At 41.9% G+C, this 15743-nt stretch overlaps 1 protein-coding gene across 1 annotated transcript in view; it reads right to left on the bottom strand.

The window, feature by feature from the left end:
• Positions 1–13492, bottom strand: part of nhsa (Nance-Horan syndrome a (congenital cataracts and dental anomalies)) — a 76963-nt gene extending 63471 nt beyond the window's left edge. The window contains exon 1 of the mRNA XM_084722578.1: positions 13023–13492. Coding sequence (XP_084578704.1) covers positions 13023–13302 — 280 coding nt within the window. The 5' untranslated portion in view covers positions 13303–13492. The remainder of the gene's footprint in view (positions 1–13022) is intronic.
• Positions 13493–15743: the final 2251 nt, after the last annotated feature.

Below are 15743 nucleotides of genomic sequence, written 5' to 3'. Positions count from 1 at the left end.
CGTTATTCACAGTGTGACGATCCTGGCCCTTTTGGCTGCTGAGCTGACTGTTCGTGTCTTTGTAGGTGTGGTCAGCTTGTCAGGTACTGGGAATACCTGGGCCCAGTGTTCCCAGTACCTTAAGAGCACTGACACTTTAACAGGATGAGAGAGGGGAAACTCTGCTTCTATGCTCCACATTTTCCATCCTAAAAAAAATTATCATGCATGCACACATGCCAGCACTACTGATTTACTGACTGTCACATCTCACAATGTTTTGATGTTTTTGGTGGTAGAAGACTCCTTGTGTTGCCTCACATTTTTTGTCATGGTTTCTGAGCCAGCTATGACTAACTGGGAGTTCGTCTGGGATCCCGCTGGTCATGACATTCATCATTGATCATTTCCACAATTTCAAAATATTCCCCCCAAAGCCCTCACACAGTGACAACAACGTCAAATTTGGATGCTACAGTGTCACATGAAGTCGCACAGGGCTTCAGTTTTGTTTTGTTTTTTTACAGCTCTGGGCCTCACCATCTCTGTGTCCAATGGAGGCATGTGTATCAAAAGTCATAAAAGTTTGGATGATTTTCTTCAAAGCAGCCAAATGCCCTGCTGATTGGACAACTTTAGTCTGACCTTGTACAAGTCCTTGCCAAAATGTTGTGTGTGCATAATAGTGACTCTCTCAAATGCACATAGGAAACCTAGACTGCAAAAGCGAAATTAGCAAATGTCTCCACTTTCAACAAGGCCGTGTTTCATATCAAAACAAAGCTGAAAGCTGTGCCAGCTGTAATGACCTTTGGCATCACTGTTATACACCTTGTGCGGTGGCTTCAAAGGATTATTCAAATAGTGACTCCTGTTTGAAGTCCCATTTGTTCCTTTTGGCTGCATTTAGACTTTGGTATTTGCTGTTGATTCCTGGCTTTTACTTTCGCCCACAGCATTCATAACTTTACCAAAATAACTGAGGCAGCTGAGAGGCTTTCCAGGCAATTTTCTTCCCATCCCATACTGTAGATCCTGTTTATCGCTCTGCTCTGAAGTGCAGTCCCTTCTGTACAATCAGTTTGTCCTTTGCAGCACACAAAGCAATCAGCATTTTTTTAAAGCATGCCAGTTATTTTCTCGATATTACTGCTGCCTCTTTTAGCAAGAGTGGAAAACCAAAGAAAAGGCTAATTTGATTTATTTAGCATTGTATAACTAAAAATGAAGCAGAAACTCTGCAGTAAGTTGCTCCGTGATGGCTTGCTGCCTGACATAGAGTGGTTGCCAAGAAAGGACTGGGCAAATCATCACAAAAACCCAACAGCAGCTATGATGGAGGATATAAAACTGGGTTTGTCCCAAATAGTATTTCATTTTTTTTCTCTCTCCTAATAATTTCAGTGTTATGGGAGGATGGGCGTACTGATCACCCACTGACGCTGTTGAGTGTGCACACTAATACACACCCTCCAAATGATTGTCTATGAACTGTACTATTTCGTGGCTTCTCAAATGTACAGTAAACATGGCTGTAGATTGTTTAGGTAGAATTACACCTTTGTTTCACAGTAAGACAGCTCCAGACGGTTTTGGAGAGACACAATGCCACGGTATGTTAGAATCTAAACAGGTGGAGTCGGAGGATTTAACCATTCCTGTGCATTCATTGTGGAAAAGCAACAAAGAAACATCTCATTCAATACATGTTGTTGGTACTCAGATGTCACTGGAAGTTCCCTCCAAGTCACGACTCCCCAGTGAGCTCTGAGGGTGCAACCTTTAGATTGGTAACTGGATCTTTCTTCATAGAATCCATTTTCAGTGAACATGTGGGACGGATTGATGGTAAGCTAGAATTTCCTGTTTTCTCCTAAGTTAATATCTAATGGTAAGAGCTGTGTGCAGCAGACTCTGTGGAAGTTGGATGTGTCATGAGATCAGTAACAACAGCAACTATAAAACCTGAAAGGGTTTACTTGGAAATGAAGCGAACTCTTTTTCAGACTGAGCTGAGGGATATTTGATTACTAATTTGACTGCAGTTAAGCTCAACAAACCCAGCGAGCAGTGAGATCAGTCTCTGATTTACAAATGAAGCACTGCCATTTACTGGAACTTACTGTGCAGTGATTTATACATCAACGCTTAGACACTGTATCAAATATTAACCCATACAAAAGTACCCAGAGTACGAGGCATTGGTTTTAGGTTGATTGGTGGTCAATAAACATTTAATTCAGGGAACTGCAAAGCAGGACATAATGGAGAGCTGGTCATCCATTTTTATGGCAAAGCACTTTTTTGCTGCTATAGCAGGATGGTGTCTCCCCAGTGGGGCTGCTGGGAGCGGGTCTGGCTGAATCTCAAAATAAGAAACTGGGATACGGAGATGAGTGAGAGCGAGAGAGAGACCCAGAAGCTCAGAGAAAGCAGTCAGAGGAGGAGAACAAAGTATACAAAATGCCTGAGGGAACGGGCAGGCACAGAAATTACTGGCAAGGATAAAAGATGAATCCGGATGGCGAGGAAATATCCCAGAGGAGGAGGCTATAAAGGAGGGAGGAACAAAAGCCAGTGCAGGAGGGCGAACTTGCGTGTGCTTCAAAGCACAATGAGCTGGGTGGACGAGAGTCGTCCTATCACACTGACCTGTCCAGGAAAGCCTGTGTGGAGGCCTCAGGTCATTCTCAGTGCTACAACTAGCGCTATGTGGAGCATTAAAATGGTGCACATCTAGCACATGAAATCTTCACTATGAAAAAATTTAAGAGTGGACCAAGCTAATAAATGACTTAACTAGGTGGCATTTGGCAATTTCACTAATGCAGACCAGGCCTTGGGAAGATAAGAGTTAGAAAAAGAAACATTCGGTGTCAAAACTGACGCTGTTCCTGAGTGGAAAGGTGTTGAAGTGATGAGAAGCAGGGCACCCAAAATGTCCGTATCCAGGTCAGCGACGCTCGTTCACAAACACTCCACCAGCCTGCTACAGGGTGCCTTCCACCACTTGCACTAAAGTGTAAATCAGTGTGACAAGTGAGGGCCCACAGGACAGTCCAAACACAGCAGGAAGCAGATAAGACCATGAAGAAGGGCCGTGGCCTGAGACGGCAGGACTGTGGCTTATTAGATCAGACAGCCATTTGCAACAAACAGGACAGGAAACATAAAATGGCAGAAGATGCTTTCTGACTGAAGCTTCATCAATAGCGCCATGTGTTTGAATAGAGGTAGAGTTTCTTTTTGAGTGTAATTACCATTCAAGTCAAGTCATATTAGACAGGAAGAGAGATGACCTCAGATCTTTAAAATAACTGTTTGACATCTGGGGAAATATTTGTATTGGCTGTTTTGCAAAGAGTAAAACGAGAACATTTATACCACTCTCATGTCTGTCCATTACAGACAAAGCTTCAGCCATTAGCCAGATTATCTTAGGCAACATTGAGACTAATAATTTAATTTTTGAAAGGCTGAGCTTTTGCTCAGTCTACATCTAGCATCCACACTACTCCAACTTAGTTTGGATTGATTAGCCTAATCCGATGAGTCCACCATTTACAAACGCCCACATATCCTCATATCCACAGGTACTTTTTTTTGCATCACTGGTGTGATGGTGGGATGATTGATGAAAAGGCTCTTTCAACTTTAAAGACTCAACCTGGCTGATCCACTGGCTCGCACACAGAGGCGAGGTGAGGGGAGTTCACATTCCAGTTAAATCCCAGTCTAAACACCTGCATGGCAAAGACTACAAATTCACATATGTTTCCTTCCTGTTAAAATACCAAGTTAATTTTAACTCACATTTTCCCCACCACCCAGGTCTTTTACATCTTAGGTTTGTCTTAATGTCAGAGCTTTATATATATATATGTCTTTTTAAAGTGCTCATACATTCAATCATCATTATACATTATATTCACTTCAATATATAACTTCTTACTGGCAAAAGAAGTGTCTTTCAAGGAGCAGAGGAGGATTTACCTAATATAAAGTTCTTTTTATACACCTGTGACTCACTCTATGTCTCTCAGATCTTTTATCTTTCACTTCCTACTAATCTCTCTCACCAGATAACGAGCCAGCTCTTTATGTGGAGCAAGTTCATGAGAATTTTACTAGATTTTTTATCTTCTCTTCCTGAAAAGATCCTGAGATTTGTCTTAACATTTCTGTAAAAATAATTCCATTGCGTAATATTTAAGTCCGTCTTTGTTGAGGGTGGTGGTGGTGGTGGCCTAGGCGGAGGGACTGTGGAGGAGCACAAAAGCAGGGCGGGAGATCGTATCATTTAAAGACAGTCTGAGTTGGGAGAGGAAACCCACGCAGGTGGCCTCAAATGCTTCTGGCTAGTGGTGGCAGGACAAAGACCAGCTGACAATAGTTTTATAGCCCTCTGAGCTGTCAATATTTCTCCAAGTTGCCACGGAAAAGAATGTGGGTGGTGTTGTAAACTGCATGCTATAGTAAAGTTAGTTTAACTTGAAGTCAGACGTGAATTTATTTAATCTTTGGGAAAAATCTTGTCATGTCAGCTACAGTAATAAAACAACTACATGTGGGTTGGGACAGATGGCTGAGCACACAAAATAGGATACAATTTCTTCTTTTGTAAAATCCACAACCTGCACACAGTGCTGGTAAAGAAAAAAAAACCTATACACTGTCTGCTTTTGCTACAATCCACATTTCAAGTCCAGTAAATAAAGACTGAACTGAACTGAGGTCTGCAATGAGCACTTATAACAATGGCTGCTTAAAACAGTATGATGGATACTGTATTGTTTTAAATGTAGTATTGACAAAGTATTGAATCATCAACATGTTTGACAACCTGAACTGATTGTGACGCAAAAGCTGTGTTTGCACCCAAAGGACCCAGAGGTTTCAGCCCTAGAGACTACTTTTCAAAGAACTAAAAGGTTCCTTCAGCCCATTGTTCTCTGTGTTTTCACCACAGTCTACATACATGGACTTTGTTGTCAGTCCATTTGTTGTATGCTTTGCTCCATGTTGATGTTCATGTCTGCTACAGTTTTAAAGATGATAGCTGAAATAATATGCAGCGAGTCCTCAGCCAATCTGAAATGTTAAGCACTGCAGCCCCACCCCCAAAATCCCAAAATTTTGGAAAGTGCTACCACCTGAACCAGGACTTTTTTGGGAGTAAGATAACATCCCCACTTAATTTAGACCTGGGCCCTGCAGAGTTCCTCCAAAGGTTCTTTGTCCTTGGGGAAAGTTCTGGCGGTGGAAATGCAGCTAAAGTTGTGTAGTTGCTGTTCAGTGCTTAAAAGTAAAAGAATAACTCAACGCATAATTTAAAGCCAAGGGAGCTTTTTTTGGCAATTGGAGGAAGTAAAGGATAAAAATATCCAGAAGAATCCAAGCAGCTGCTCATGGCTCAGTTCTTCTTTAGCCATGAGTGACAACCTGGAAGGAAGACTTTGGTTAAGTTATTGAGTTGACTTTGACAGTTTAATAATCCCCGGCCCTGGACTGTGTTTTGCCGCTCCGCTGACCTGTGGCTATTCAGTATCATGTCAAACATTAAATCCACTCTAATTGGCTGGTCAAGTCTTTAGAGGCTGAGTGATAAGCAAGATGGGGGCGGCTGTGTTTGTTCTTTTGTGTTTTTTAAGGGGGTATGTAGAGGGGAGGGCTTCGAGGTCAGCAGGCTTTTGAGGTCACGGGGTAGGTGGCTTTGGCCCCCCACCACCTCCTCTGAAGGACAAGCTTGAATTGTTGTGCCGGCCCCTCAGCCTCACACTCACAACTCCATAAAGAGTAATGACTGCTGGGGAATGTTATTTAATAAGTGTATATGAGACATGCACACACACACCTCGGGGCGAAGAGATAGCTTATCGTGGTCCCCAAATCCTGCCGCAGAAAAAACAATCCAGTCACCAACAACAAACTGGAGCTTAACTTCCTCTGAAGGAACAAAAACAGGACTCTTTCACACACATACATTCCAGTGCAGAGGCCCTAAACACACTTAACACTAATGTTGGTCTATATACCTGAAAATATACAGAAGACCAGCAGAGGGATTTGAGGTGAGTGTGTAGACGCCAACGCTCAGAAGCACTTGCTCTCGTGGAGGGTCCCACCGCAGGAATGTAAAGTGTAATCACTCACACATTTCCCTCAAGCAAAGTGATGAAAAACCTTCACTTTAATTTTAACAAAACGTCTCCTTTCATAAACAAACACAGCCTCAACCCTTAACTCGAGCCCACCCCCCAACACACACACATCTGTCCTAATCGCACCAGCCATCCAGACCAATTTCGGGAGCACGTGTGGGGTGCAAGGTCCCAGAAATGCAGGCGAGCGCTGTGGTTTCCTGGTCATTGGCTTTTTGGAATGCTTGACTTGACAGAACGGTTCAGCAGAAACCACTTCAATGGCAGACCGAGCGGTCCACTGGGGGCTGAGGTGCTGCGTTGATACACACATTGTTAATGGATCCTGGTGAAACCTTAAGTTCAACTTGGTCCAAAGACCGCACTTCTCATTTCAATGTCAAATGACTCTGGTATAAAAATAATTTGCTGACAATGAAGTGTTTATACCAGGTTATCAAGTTTCTCTGTAGAATACTGAACAAAGCCATCAGTTTGTTCATAGTTTTTCATACTCTGGTCCCAAAAATGCCAAGTCAGAGCGCTGAATATAAGCAGAGAGGAAGCAGAATTATTGAAATAAAGTTGAATGAAAACAACAGGGACCAGTATCATGGCTGTCTAGGCCTTCTCAGTGTCTGTCTGGGAAGAGGGGGGAAGGTGCAGGAATAAATGAGCAAGTCTTTGAAATCTGCTCTATAATTAGTAGGGGTACCATATCAACGGCAGGTTGCCTGGACCTGTAGAAATATGCTGACGTTCTGATAATGAAAGAGAAAGACATGTAGAGGCTCTCGGCCATCTTCTAAAAAGTGATCCAAGATTCATTGATGTGCTTCTTTTCTTTGTGCAAATGATTTAAAGTCTGTGTTTACTTTATGGAAAGAGATCGAGGCTGGCGGCATTCATTTCTTTCCACATCTGTTCCCACTACATACACAGCGGGAGAATCATAAATACTGTTTAAATAATTTGCTTATAGTAAATAAGTAGGCTGCTATAGTGTTCATTTTGGGTCTTTCCACGCATGACAACACATGGAGAAAATTTTTAAAACTACTGCGGACGGCTTCCCACCATCACGCCAGTCTGGATCCACTCAAGATTTCTGCACGTTAAAAGAAAGCTTTCAGTCACCACCGTCACCTTAGTGCTTGCTCGTGGTGGGAACTGCTGGGTCTGAGGAGTATGATCTAAACCTGCACTGGCCTCACAGGCCACAATGCCCCTAAATTTGGTGGCCAAAATACATTTATCGTGGCTCGGACATAAACTTACATAAAAACATTAAAAGGAAACTTAATGCAACTTAACACAGCCTTCCCTATCTGATGATACTGTTGCCCATAGCCTGTTTTACCGTGCAGTAGAAACACATTCAGACAGAATCAGGTGTTGCAGAGATTAGCTTGAGGGTTGTATGGCAGTGTAGTGTGTTTGAAACCACTACTGCTATACTGTATTATGGTATATTTAAATTATAAACAGTACAGTAATTTGCACAGCAATTTGAAAAGCATTTGAAATAGCTGTATTTTATTTACAGTGATCTTATAGTGATCAATTTATACTTATTTGGTAAATAGAAACAGAATCACTAGAGAGAGCACTACTGATAAAATCTGATTTCACTCACTGATAAAATATTTTCATTCCTGCATTATCTGAAGCTCTATCGTGCTCTCAACATGGATTGCTATTGACCTCGGACGGAGTGTGCATTGACTCGTTGTCGCGGCCTCACTTAGTAAATCAAAGTCCCAGTAATGGCTGGACTGGGTCAATGAAATGCAGAAGGGTAGGACTGTCAGCAGGCTAATGTGTTTTCCTGGTCTAAGCTGCTCTGGTGGAGTTCATAGTAGCATAGATGATGTGCTGCTACTGCCGTCCACAGAAACCTTCATTCCACAGAGCTGCACAAACGTCACAGTGCTGGAGCGGCTCCGGAGTGAAATCCAGAGACAGAAAGGATGGTAACTGCAGAGCAAAAATGCATGGCGCTCCATATTACTGAAGGGGCTGTTGTTAAAGCAAGCAGAAAAGTAGCACAGTGGAAAGCAAAGCACCTTTAAGCAAGTGAGAAATTGTAACTGCTGCAGGCCACTGTCTTATCATAAATGTTATGTCACATGTAGTATGTGTCAAACAAGCTGTTGTATAATCTGATGTCTTTGAATTCAACTGACTGCACTTCACAGATACAAATGTACTACTACAATCTTAAAACAAACTTAATCAGCTGGTAAAATAATTAATACTTGGAGAATAAAATCTCTAAACTTATGAGGGGACTGTGAATTCTGCACACCTGGTCAAAGTAATCTCGACTAGTGGCAATATATACAAGCAGCATGCTTATCTAAAAGATAAGATGTAGATCCTGGTTGTTGTTTCATTTGAGGTCATTTGCAAAACCCTTTTTCTCATGTACATTATGTTCACTTCAGATTTTTCTGCACACAATTATCCTAATGTACAGGTGTGAAATACAGCCTTTGCTTCATTTTGTTCAGTGAATTTTGTCAGTGAATTACAGTTGTACTTAAAGTTTATGTTGTAATACTACAACCGATAACATGTCTTATCACTTTCAACTACTTTAAAGTCATCGGATTATCATGTAAGACTATGCACACAGTTTGCAACATTGGCACATGATAGATTTAACGAGATCCTGGTCTTGTGTCCATAATGAGCAGAAAAAGCATGACACAGCATCAGAAATGTATGGCATTATTGCTATCTTGTGTGCTACAGTGTTTAAAGTTTTCCTCTGTTTCTCACAGTGGATCTGTGCTTTCCTCTATTTGGTATTGCAAGACGCTCTCAGCTGCAGTCTGTACGAGGAATGTGGGGAACTGCCAGCCATGTGCTCTCAGACCAGAAAAGCCAGAGGGCCACTTGCCGCCACAAGTATTACAGCTCCCCCTCCACATTGAGCCGAGTGTAACTTAAAACCCAGCAGAGTGCTCTGACACGGGACTGCACTACAGAGCCCGGTCTGGCTGAGGAGCTCTGAAACGCAGACATTGATGGGGTGTCACAGGAGAGCTGTCCAAACACAGGGCTGAGGGATGCATGCCAGGCTCCTGGTGTGTATTGTGTGTTGTTGTTGAAGTGTGTGAGTGTGTTTAAGTGTGTGTGAGACAGAAGATAAGAAGGAGAGGAAAAGGAAGAGTATTTTGCGTGGATTTGGATAAATAGATTACAAAACAAAAACAACTTCTTCTCATTTTTCATCTTTACAGAAACGTTTGTGCTGTTTGTTAAAAAGGACCTCTGGTATTATTAAGTTGGATTCCTGTTTAGACCACTTTTCTATTGGTAAACATTTTTTGGGTGGAAGCAAAACAATTTCCTAATTCCCCAATTCCCTACTTTAGCTACAACTAGTTAGTAGTCATGACGTTGGCACTAAAAGTGACTATAAATAGCAATGTATCTCTTAATGGACAGTAGGAGCATCACCTAAGTGTCCATATATGGACGGCTCTTGTAGCTGGTGTTGCTGATAGACGGTAAAAGGCTCGATATGAGTCGAAGCAAAAGTGAAAGACAGACACTGCACTTCCAGCAAACCAAGTCATTTGACCTAAATGTGTCAGCATCCCAGCAAGCATTTAAAAATATGCCCGCATGCAAATATTACCACGGAGGGAAATGGAAAACAGCTACAATAATACACAACAATGGTGCGTGTCTGATGACCAACAATCAAGCTTTTTCCAAAGAGCAAAGGGTCTTTCGTGGGACAGCAGCTGAGTTACCTTACCAGTGGGTCAGTGTTTGTTTCTGTGTTCTTCTGAGGACAAGTCGCAGCCACATCATAAAAGCCCACCCCCGCCTACTGAGCCACAACTGCTCCATTTACACTAATTGTCATTCAGATGAGGAGGGGGCTCTGTTGTTTAAGGCTGCCCCTGACACCATTAATATGAAAGGCACAATTAAGAGTAATTAGGCTTTTCCAGGCAAAAAAAAAAAATGGGGAGGGGGGGTTATCTGGTAACCTAGCAGGCAAGACCTCCTGTACAACAACATGTAGATCACTCCATTCCCATATATTTACTCTGCGCTGTAGACGTGGGAGGAATCATCACAGTAAATCATTTGGCTTTAATGTTGCAGATTAGTGTCGACTTTCTACAGCACTTTAAACACAAACTGAGCTACGAGCACTTTATTCATAAAATATGACTCTAATCCCAACACTGCTGTAATAACTGATTTTAAGAGTTAGCTTTGTTAAAGTAGCTTCCCAAATTAATTTATACGGACTCTGGTTAGATATGGAGAGCTAATGTCACAGAAAAACCATGATAAACTCAAAAGAAACAAGACCCTGTGTTAATTATAAGCATCCATTAATACTGTGTGTTACATTCCAGCTCAGATAGGAGCGCTGTTGCAAATATGAACTGATGGAGCCTCTTTAGATTAGGCTCAAACTGGCCAAGCAGCAGATCTAGTTGGTTTACAGCATCTATATGAACGAGATGACTCGGGAGCTTTATTGCAAGTGGTCAGCTTATTGTGACTGCACTTAGCATGACGTTTAAGATGCCAGCAAAAACAATGAGCAAATTTTGACCCAAGAGTTACAATCGCTGGTGAAAAAAAAAAAAATCTCTGCAGACATCGGGTTTAAGAGGGGTCTGGTGGCAGACAGCGGAGAAATACCTTTAGGCAAACTAACCCATTCACAGACCACAGGAAGCAAGGTCTGGGGAACATGCAAGGACTTGCTGAACCTAAACTAAAGCAGGGTAAATCCACTGGGGTATGTCCACGCTGAAGGAACTGTTCCGGGCTGAACAATTCTGAGGGTAGAGACGGGGGTGCACAGGTTTCTTAAGTGCTTCCTAGAGAGTAGGTTTATACACAAACACACACATACCAATATCACATCACCCCCCCCCCCCCCTTAACGCAGGGGGGGCGGGGGGCACACTAAAGGGCCGGGCGATGGCCACATGCTGTGTTATCAGGGTAATGAATTCTTACTGGCAAAGTTCAACACACACAGCAGGACAACCATGAGGACAGCAGGGCATCATGTTTAATTTAAAGGGACAGCTCAGCCCAAAATAACATATTTTGCCTCTCATATGTGGTGTTATATATCTAGAATATTTTGCTGTGAGTTGCAGAGTTTTGGAGATATTAACTGTTCTCTCAAATACATTGTCACTAGGCCAAAAAACTCAAACATCAATGTCTCTTTCCAGAAATCATGACCCAGTGCATCTACTCATGGAAGAGAGACTTCTGTTTGTGACATGACGTGGCCAATTCCCCGGCTGAGCTGTAGTATAACCACCACCGAGCTAGCAAGCACTGTGATGTAGTTGGCAGGTGTAGTTCAGTAGAAGGTAAATAGCGCTGGCTGCACACATTATCACTTTTTCTAAAGGTGGGGGAAAAAACACTCTTGCTTGTTTGTATTTCAATAAACCAATCACAGTCGTCTTGGGCAGTGCCAAGCCCAGGATGCAGCAATGGTGCTCATGCAGAATAGTGACAGCAGGAACTTGTTTTGGTGGAACTTTTGAACGTGGGGAGACAAGCCCTGACATTAAAGGGACAGTTCGTACCAAAACCAAAAATACATATTTTTCCTCTGGTCTGTTGTGCTAGCTATTCATCTATACTGTTTTGGTGTAAGTTGCCTACTTTTGGAGGCATTGGCCGCTGCTCCGAGCACAAATAACATACATTTGAAAAACTCTAAACAAGTATCTCTTTCCAAAAATCATGATCCATTTTCTCAAAACAATCCAGATTTTTGTGAGCAGTTTCTTGTAGCAACTACAGTCTTTCTGCAGAAGGATCTTCCAGAACTATTAGAATTATCTGAGTAACTGGGTCATGATCTTTGGAAAGAGATGCTGCACAGGACTTCTGCCATTTAGTCCCATTATACTAGAGAGCCGATATCTCTAAAACTAGGCAACTCACACCAAAATTATCTAGATGGATAAACAGTACTACAGGGAAGAAGAAAAATATGTCATTTTGGTTTTGGTGTGAACTGTACCTTTAACTTTTAAAACACCACAGTGGCACCAAGAATTTAGCTCAATACATGTCAGAGTCTAGCAGACCTCGAAGATTATAACTGATAATACTTTGTCAACTATGAACACAGGACACTGACACTAAAGCTAAAAAAAAAAAAAAAATCAACATTTTGACGAAAGTAGAGGGAAACAGACACGCAGGTAAACTGCTTCTCACCGCAGCCAATGTGCGTCATAAACAAAGTTATCTCTGACTTAATTGTAAATACATGAAGTCATAACTTTAACCAGCATACCAGTCTGTTAGTCTACAGCCTGTTTTTTACTAATGTAATAACTCAGTGACTGCTAGCATGAAGCCTGTCACACACACACACACACACACACACACACACACACACCCCTCAGCGTGGGAAGAGATGAAAACAGCAGCCTGCTAATACGAACCGACAGACTCAAGTCCACAAAACGACACAGGAAATATCTCACTAAAATTAACTTGAAATTGTCCAGAAATAGATGTCCGACTTTATAAACTCGCCGGTGGCGCACAACTATGACTTTTACTGCGACTTTATCGCACTTTCAGACAGTTTTTATGCGAGTTTGGTCTCATTTTTGCGACGACTTAACATGACAAACTTAGCCTCCATCTTAGCCAACATTATTTTTATCTACGCCATTAATATTTTCGTATAAATTTAGCCCGCAGTCAAAGATGAACAGCGGAAAGGATGCCTCCTCCTCCTCGTGTGCTTTCTCTGAGGGTAGCGCGGGACGTGTGCGCCTCCAGAATAAAACCGATATAAAACTGAGAGTGAAGTAACAGATACCAGCCTGTTTAACACCTATAATAAGTGAGAGTAAAGTTAAGGTTACTCACGCACTGCCTCCTGTTTGGGGTCCAGCTCGGAGCAGGTCTGCTGGAGTATGTTAATCTTACTCTGCAGCCCCCTGACCCGCTGGTTGGTGGATGTAAGGTCGTTTTCCAGCTCCTGGAATATGGAGCAGGCATGTCGGGCCAGGTCCGACAGCTGCCGCAAGCTCCGAGACAGAGCCACATTACTGATGGAGACCAGGTCCTCGAAAAGCAGACCCTCCTCGTTTGGGACTTGATACCTGCACAGCAACTGGGGTTCCACGACTCGTTTGGCAAATGGCATGTTGGTGTGGACCACCGGGGAATAAATCCAACAAAAGTGACCCAAGAGTGAGCAGAAAGCGGTTCTCTCCCCTCGGCCCCTGATCCAGTTTGAATTCAGCTGCTGCTGCTGCTGATGCCCCCCATCCTTTCATCTGTTAGAGAGGACTGTTGTGCTCCTGGCTGCTGCGCCGGGTCATCTGCTGCCCCTAATGCTGGTGTGTTTTTCCCTGCTCCAAAGTAGAGGTGGTTTTTAAAAAAAGAGGCGGCGGTAAAACCTGGAGAGGATTAGCCCAGCGCTCCTGGATCAGGACTGCTGGGCTGCCGTGTGTCCGTCGCATACTACAGACTTGAATCACTTTCCAAAGGGACCCCACATACACATTACCAGAGCTTGAAGCAAGTCATTGTTTTTGTACGCAAGTCCCAAGACAATTTACAAGTCTTAGGCTTTGAGTTTCAAGTCCTAAACAAGTCATAATTTGCTCTTCACCAAATGTAATGCCATTTTTTAAAAGAGACCCTTGTTTACCGGTCTTTGTGTAACTTCAAATGTCAGACAAAGTGAGAAGTTGTTGTGTCTTCACCTGTAATTTTCTACCACATAGCTTTTGTATGAAATTACGTAATATAAGAAAAATAATGTTAACATTAGTTCTTCATGGTCCAAACAAAAGCAGCGTTTCCATTGCAGAAACTTTCCCCAGTAATTAGGAACCTCTGGACGAACTCAGTGTGTTTCCACTGCAGGAATCAGTTTAAATCTAATCTAAAGTAAGTTCTGGGGCCGTTATTTTACATTTCTGATTGGTTGATTACTCACAACATTTTATTTCAGTTGCTATTTTCAAAAAATGTGCAACTGCAAAACAGTTGTTGATTGCAGTTAGACACATCAATGAGCCACGTTTCCACCACAGGAACTCTCCCCAGGATCAAGGAACCTTAGAAGAACTCAGTGTGTTTCCACTGCAGAGACCGGGGTCTAAATTGAGTTCTGGATACATTATTTTATACTCCAAAAAGTCCCTGCTCAAGGGGTAGCACTTTCCAAAAGTACAGAAACTTTGTGGGTGGGGTTTGGAGCGCTGAACTTCTCTGATTGGTTACATACTGGCAGTAATGTAAGTGAGTCATCATTTTTAAAAATCTGCAGCTGCAGACTAGTTTGTTTTTTGATCATTGTGGTTTGACACATGGACAGAGAGTTACAGTAGACAACATACAACACATGTACCAGTAGTTATTGTCGTTGTATAGTTGTGCACAAAAATAGAATGTAAAAACAACCATTACTTTTTCATATGTCAGCAGAATACATTTCCTAACCTTTGTAGAACCAAACTATAGATGGGCTGACAAAAAAGTGATTAATGATACCTGACTGTCGCTTTATATGGCATTGTTGTTGTATAGTTAAAAATGACGTATGAAAACTGCTGTTGCTTTTTCAAATGTCAGCGGACAAAAATCTTCATGCGTCTTTTCACTGCGGTGGAAATGCAGAGTTGAAGGAACCTTTTAGTTCCTTGAAAAGTTGTTTCTGGTACTAAAAGTTTCAGGTAGTTTGTGGGGAAACAGATTGAAACAGAAAAATGTGGAGCTCAGTTCAGGTCTCTGTTACTGGTTTTCATTAAGGAGAAAATTAGGAAAAACTTGACTGAATTTTAAATAAATATTTGAACTATGAACACACTTTCATGTGGTCTGTATCATCAAAAATAGTTTACATAATGGATATCCTGTACAGACCCTGATAAAGATATGTTCTCTTGTAACATGGAAGTCAAGAACATACCAAGAAGTACACACAATAATCAGCTGAAAATAAGTAGAAAAACTGATTTTCCATTTGGAAAGTATGAAAAATACAAATGTTTTCTGTTTTTTTATCTTTATTTGTTGAAGGCTGTAAATGTATATAATGAGTTAGATCTATTAGTTGCCTAAGTATCATGGTTCAGTTTATCATGCTAGCCTGTGTGTGGCCAAAGTCAAGTTGCCATTGACATGGGAGGGATGATATGGTAACATGGTGTTACTTTTGTCCTGCTCTTGATAAAGATGTATTTTTTTGATCATTATATTTGCTGGAAATGCCCAGGATTAGGGTGAGGAAGTCCAACAGAGGTTTCATCGGTCCAGATGTGTAGCCCATGTCAGAGCTTGCCAGACTGTTTTATCTGAAGGACAGTCTGAAAGAGGTGATTATGCACTGAGGTGAATTTAGGGCATTTGACCAATTTCATACAATTTAACATGATAAATTGGCTAGAGAGTGACTTGATCTGCTTGGAGGACTAAATGGAGCATTCATGAGCATTATATGCCAAAAACAGTCATTACTATGGTGATTGTTTAGTGCTTGATTTATCAAGGGGCAAAAGTAACAACGCTCAATGTGGATTTCCAGTCTGATTGCATCTGACTCAAAATTAAAAGAGTTGGTATTGGTGGAGGACA

This window comes from Lutjanus erythropterus, chromosome 7 (assembly GCF_056507025.1).
Source record: "Lutjanus erythropterus isolate fLutEry1 chromosome 7, fLutEry1.hap2, whole genome shotgun sequence".
Lineage (NCBI taxonomy): Eukaryota > Metazoa > Chordata > Actinopteri > Lutjaniformes > Lutjanidae > Lutjanus > Lutjanus erythropterus.
Note: the sequence above shows the minus strand (reverse complement) of the source record. Positions and strands in the feature narration are given on the sequence as shown.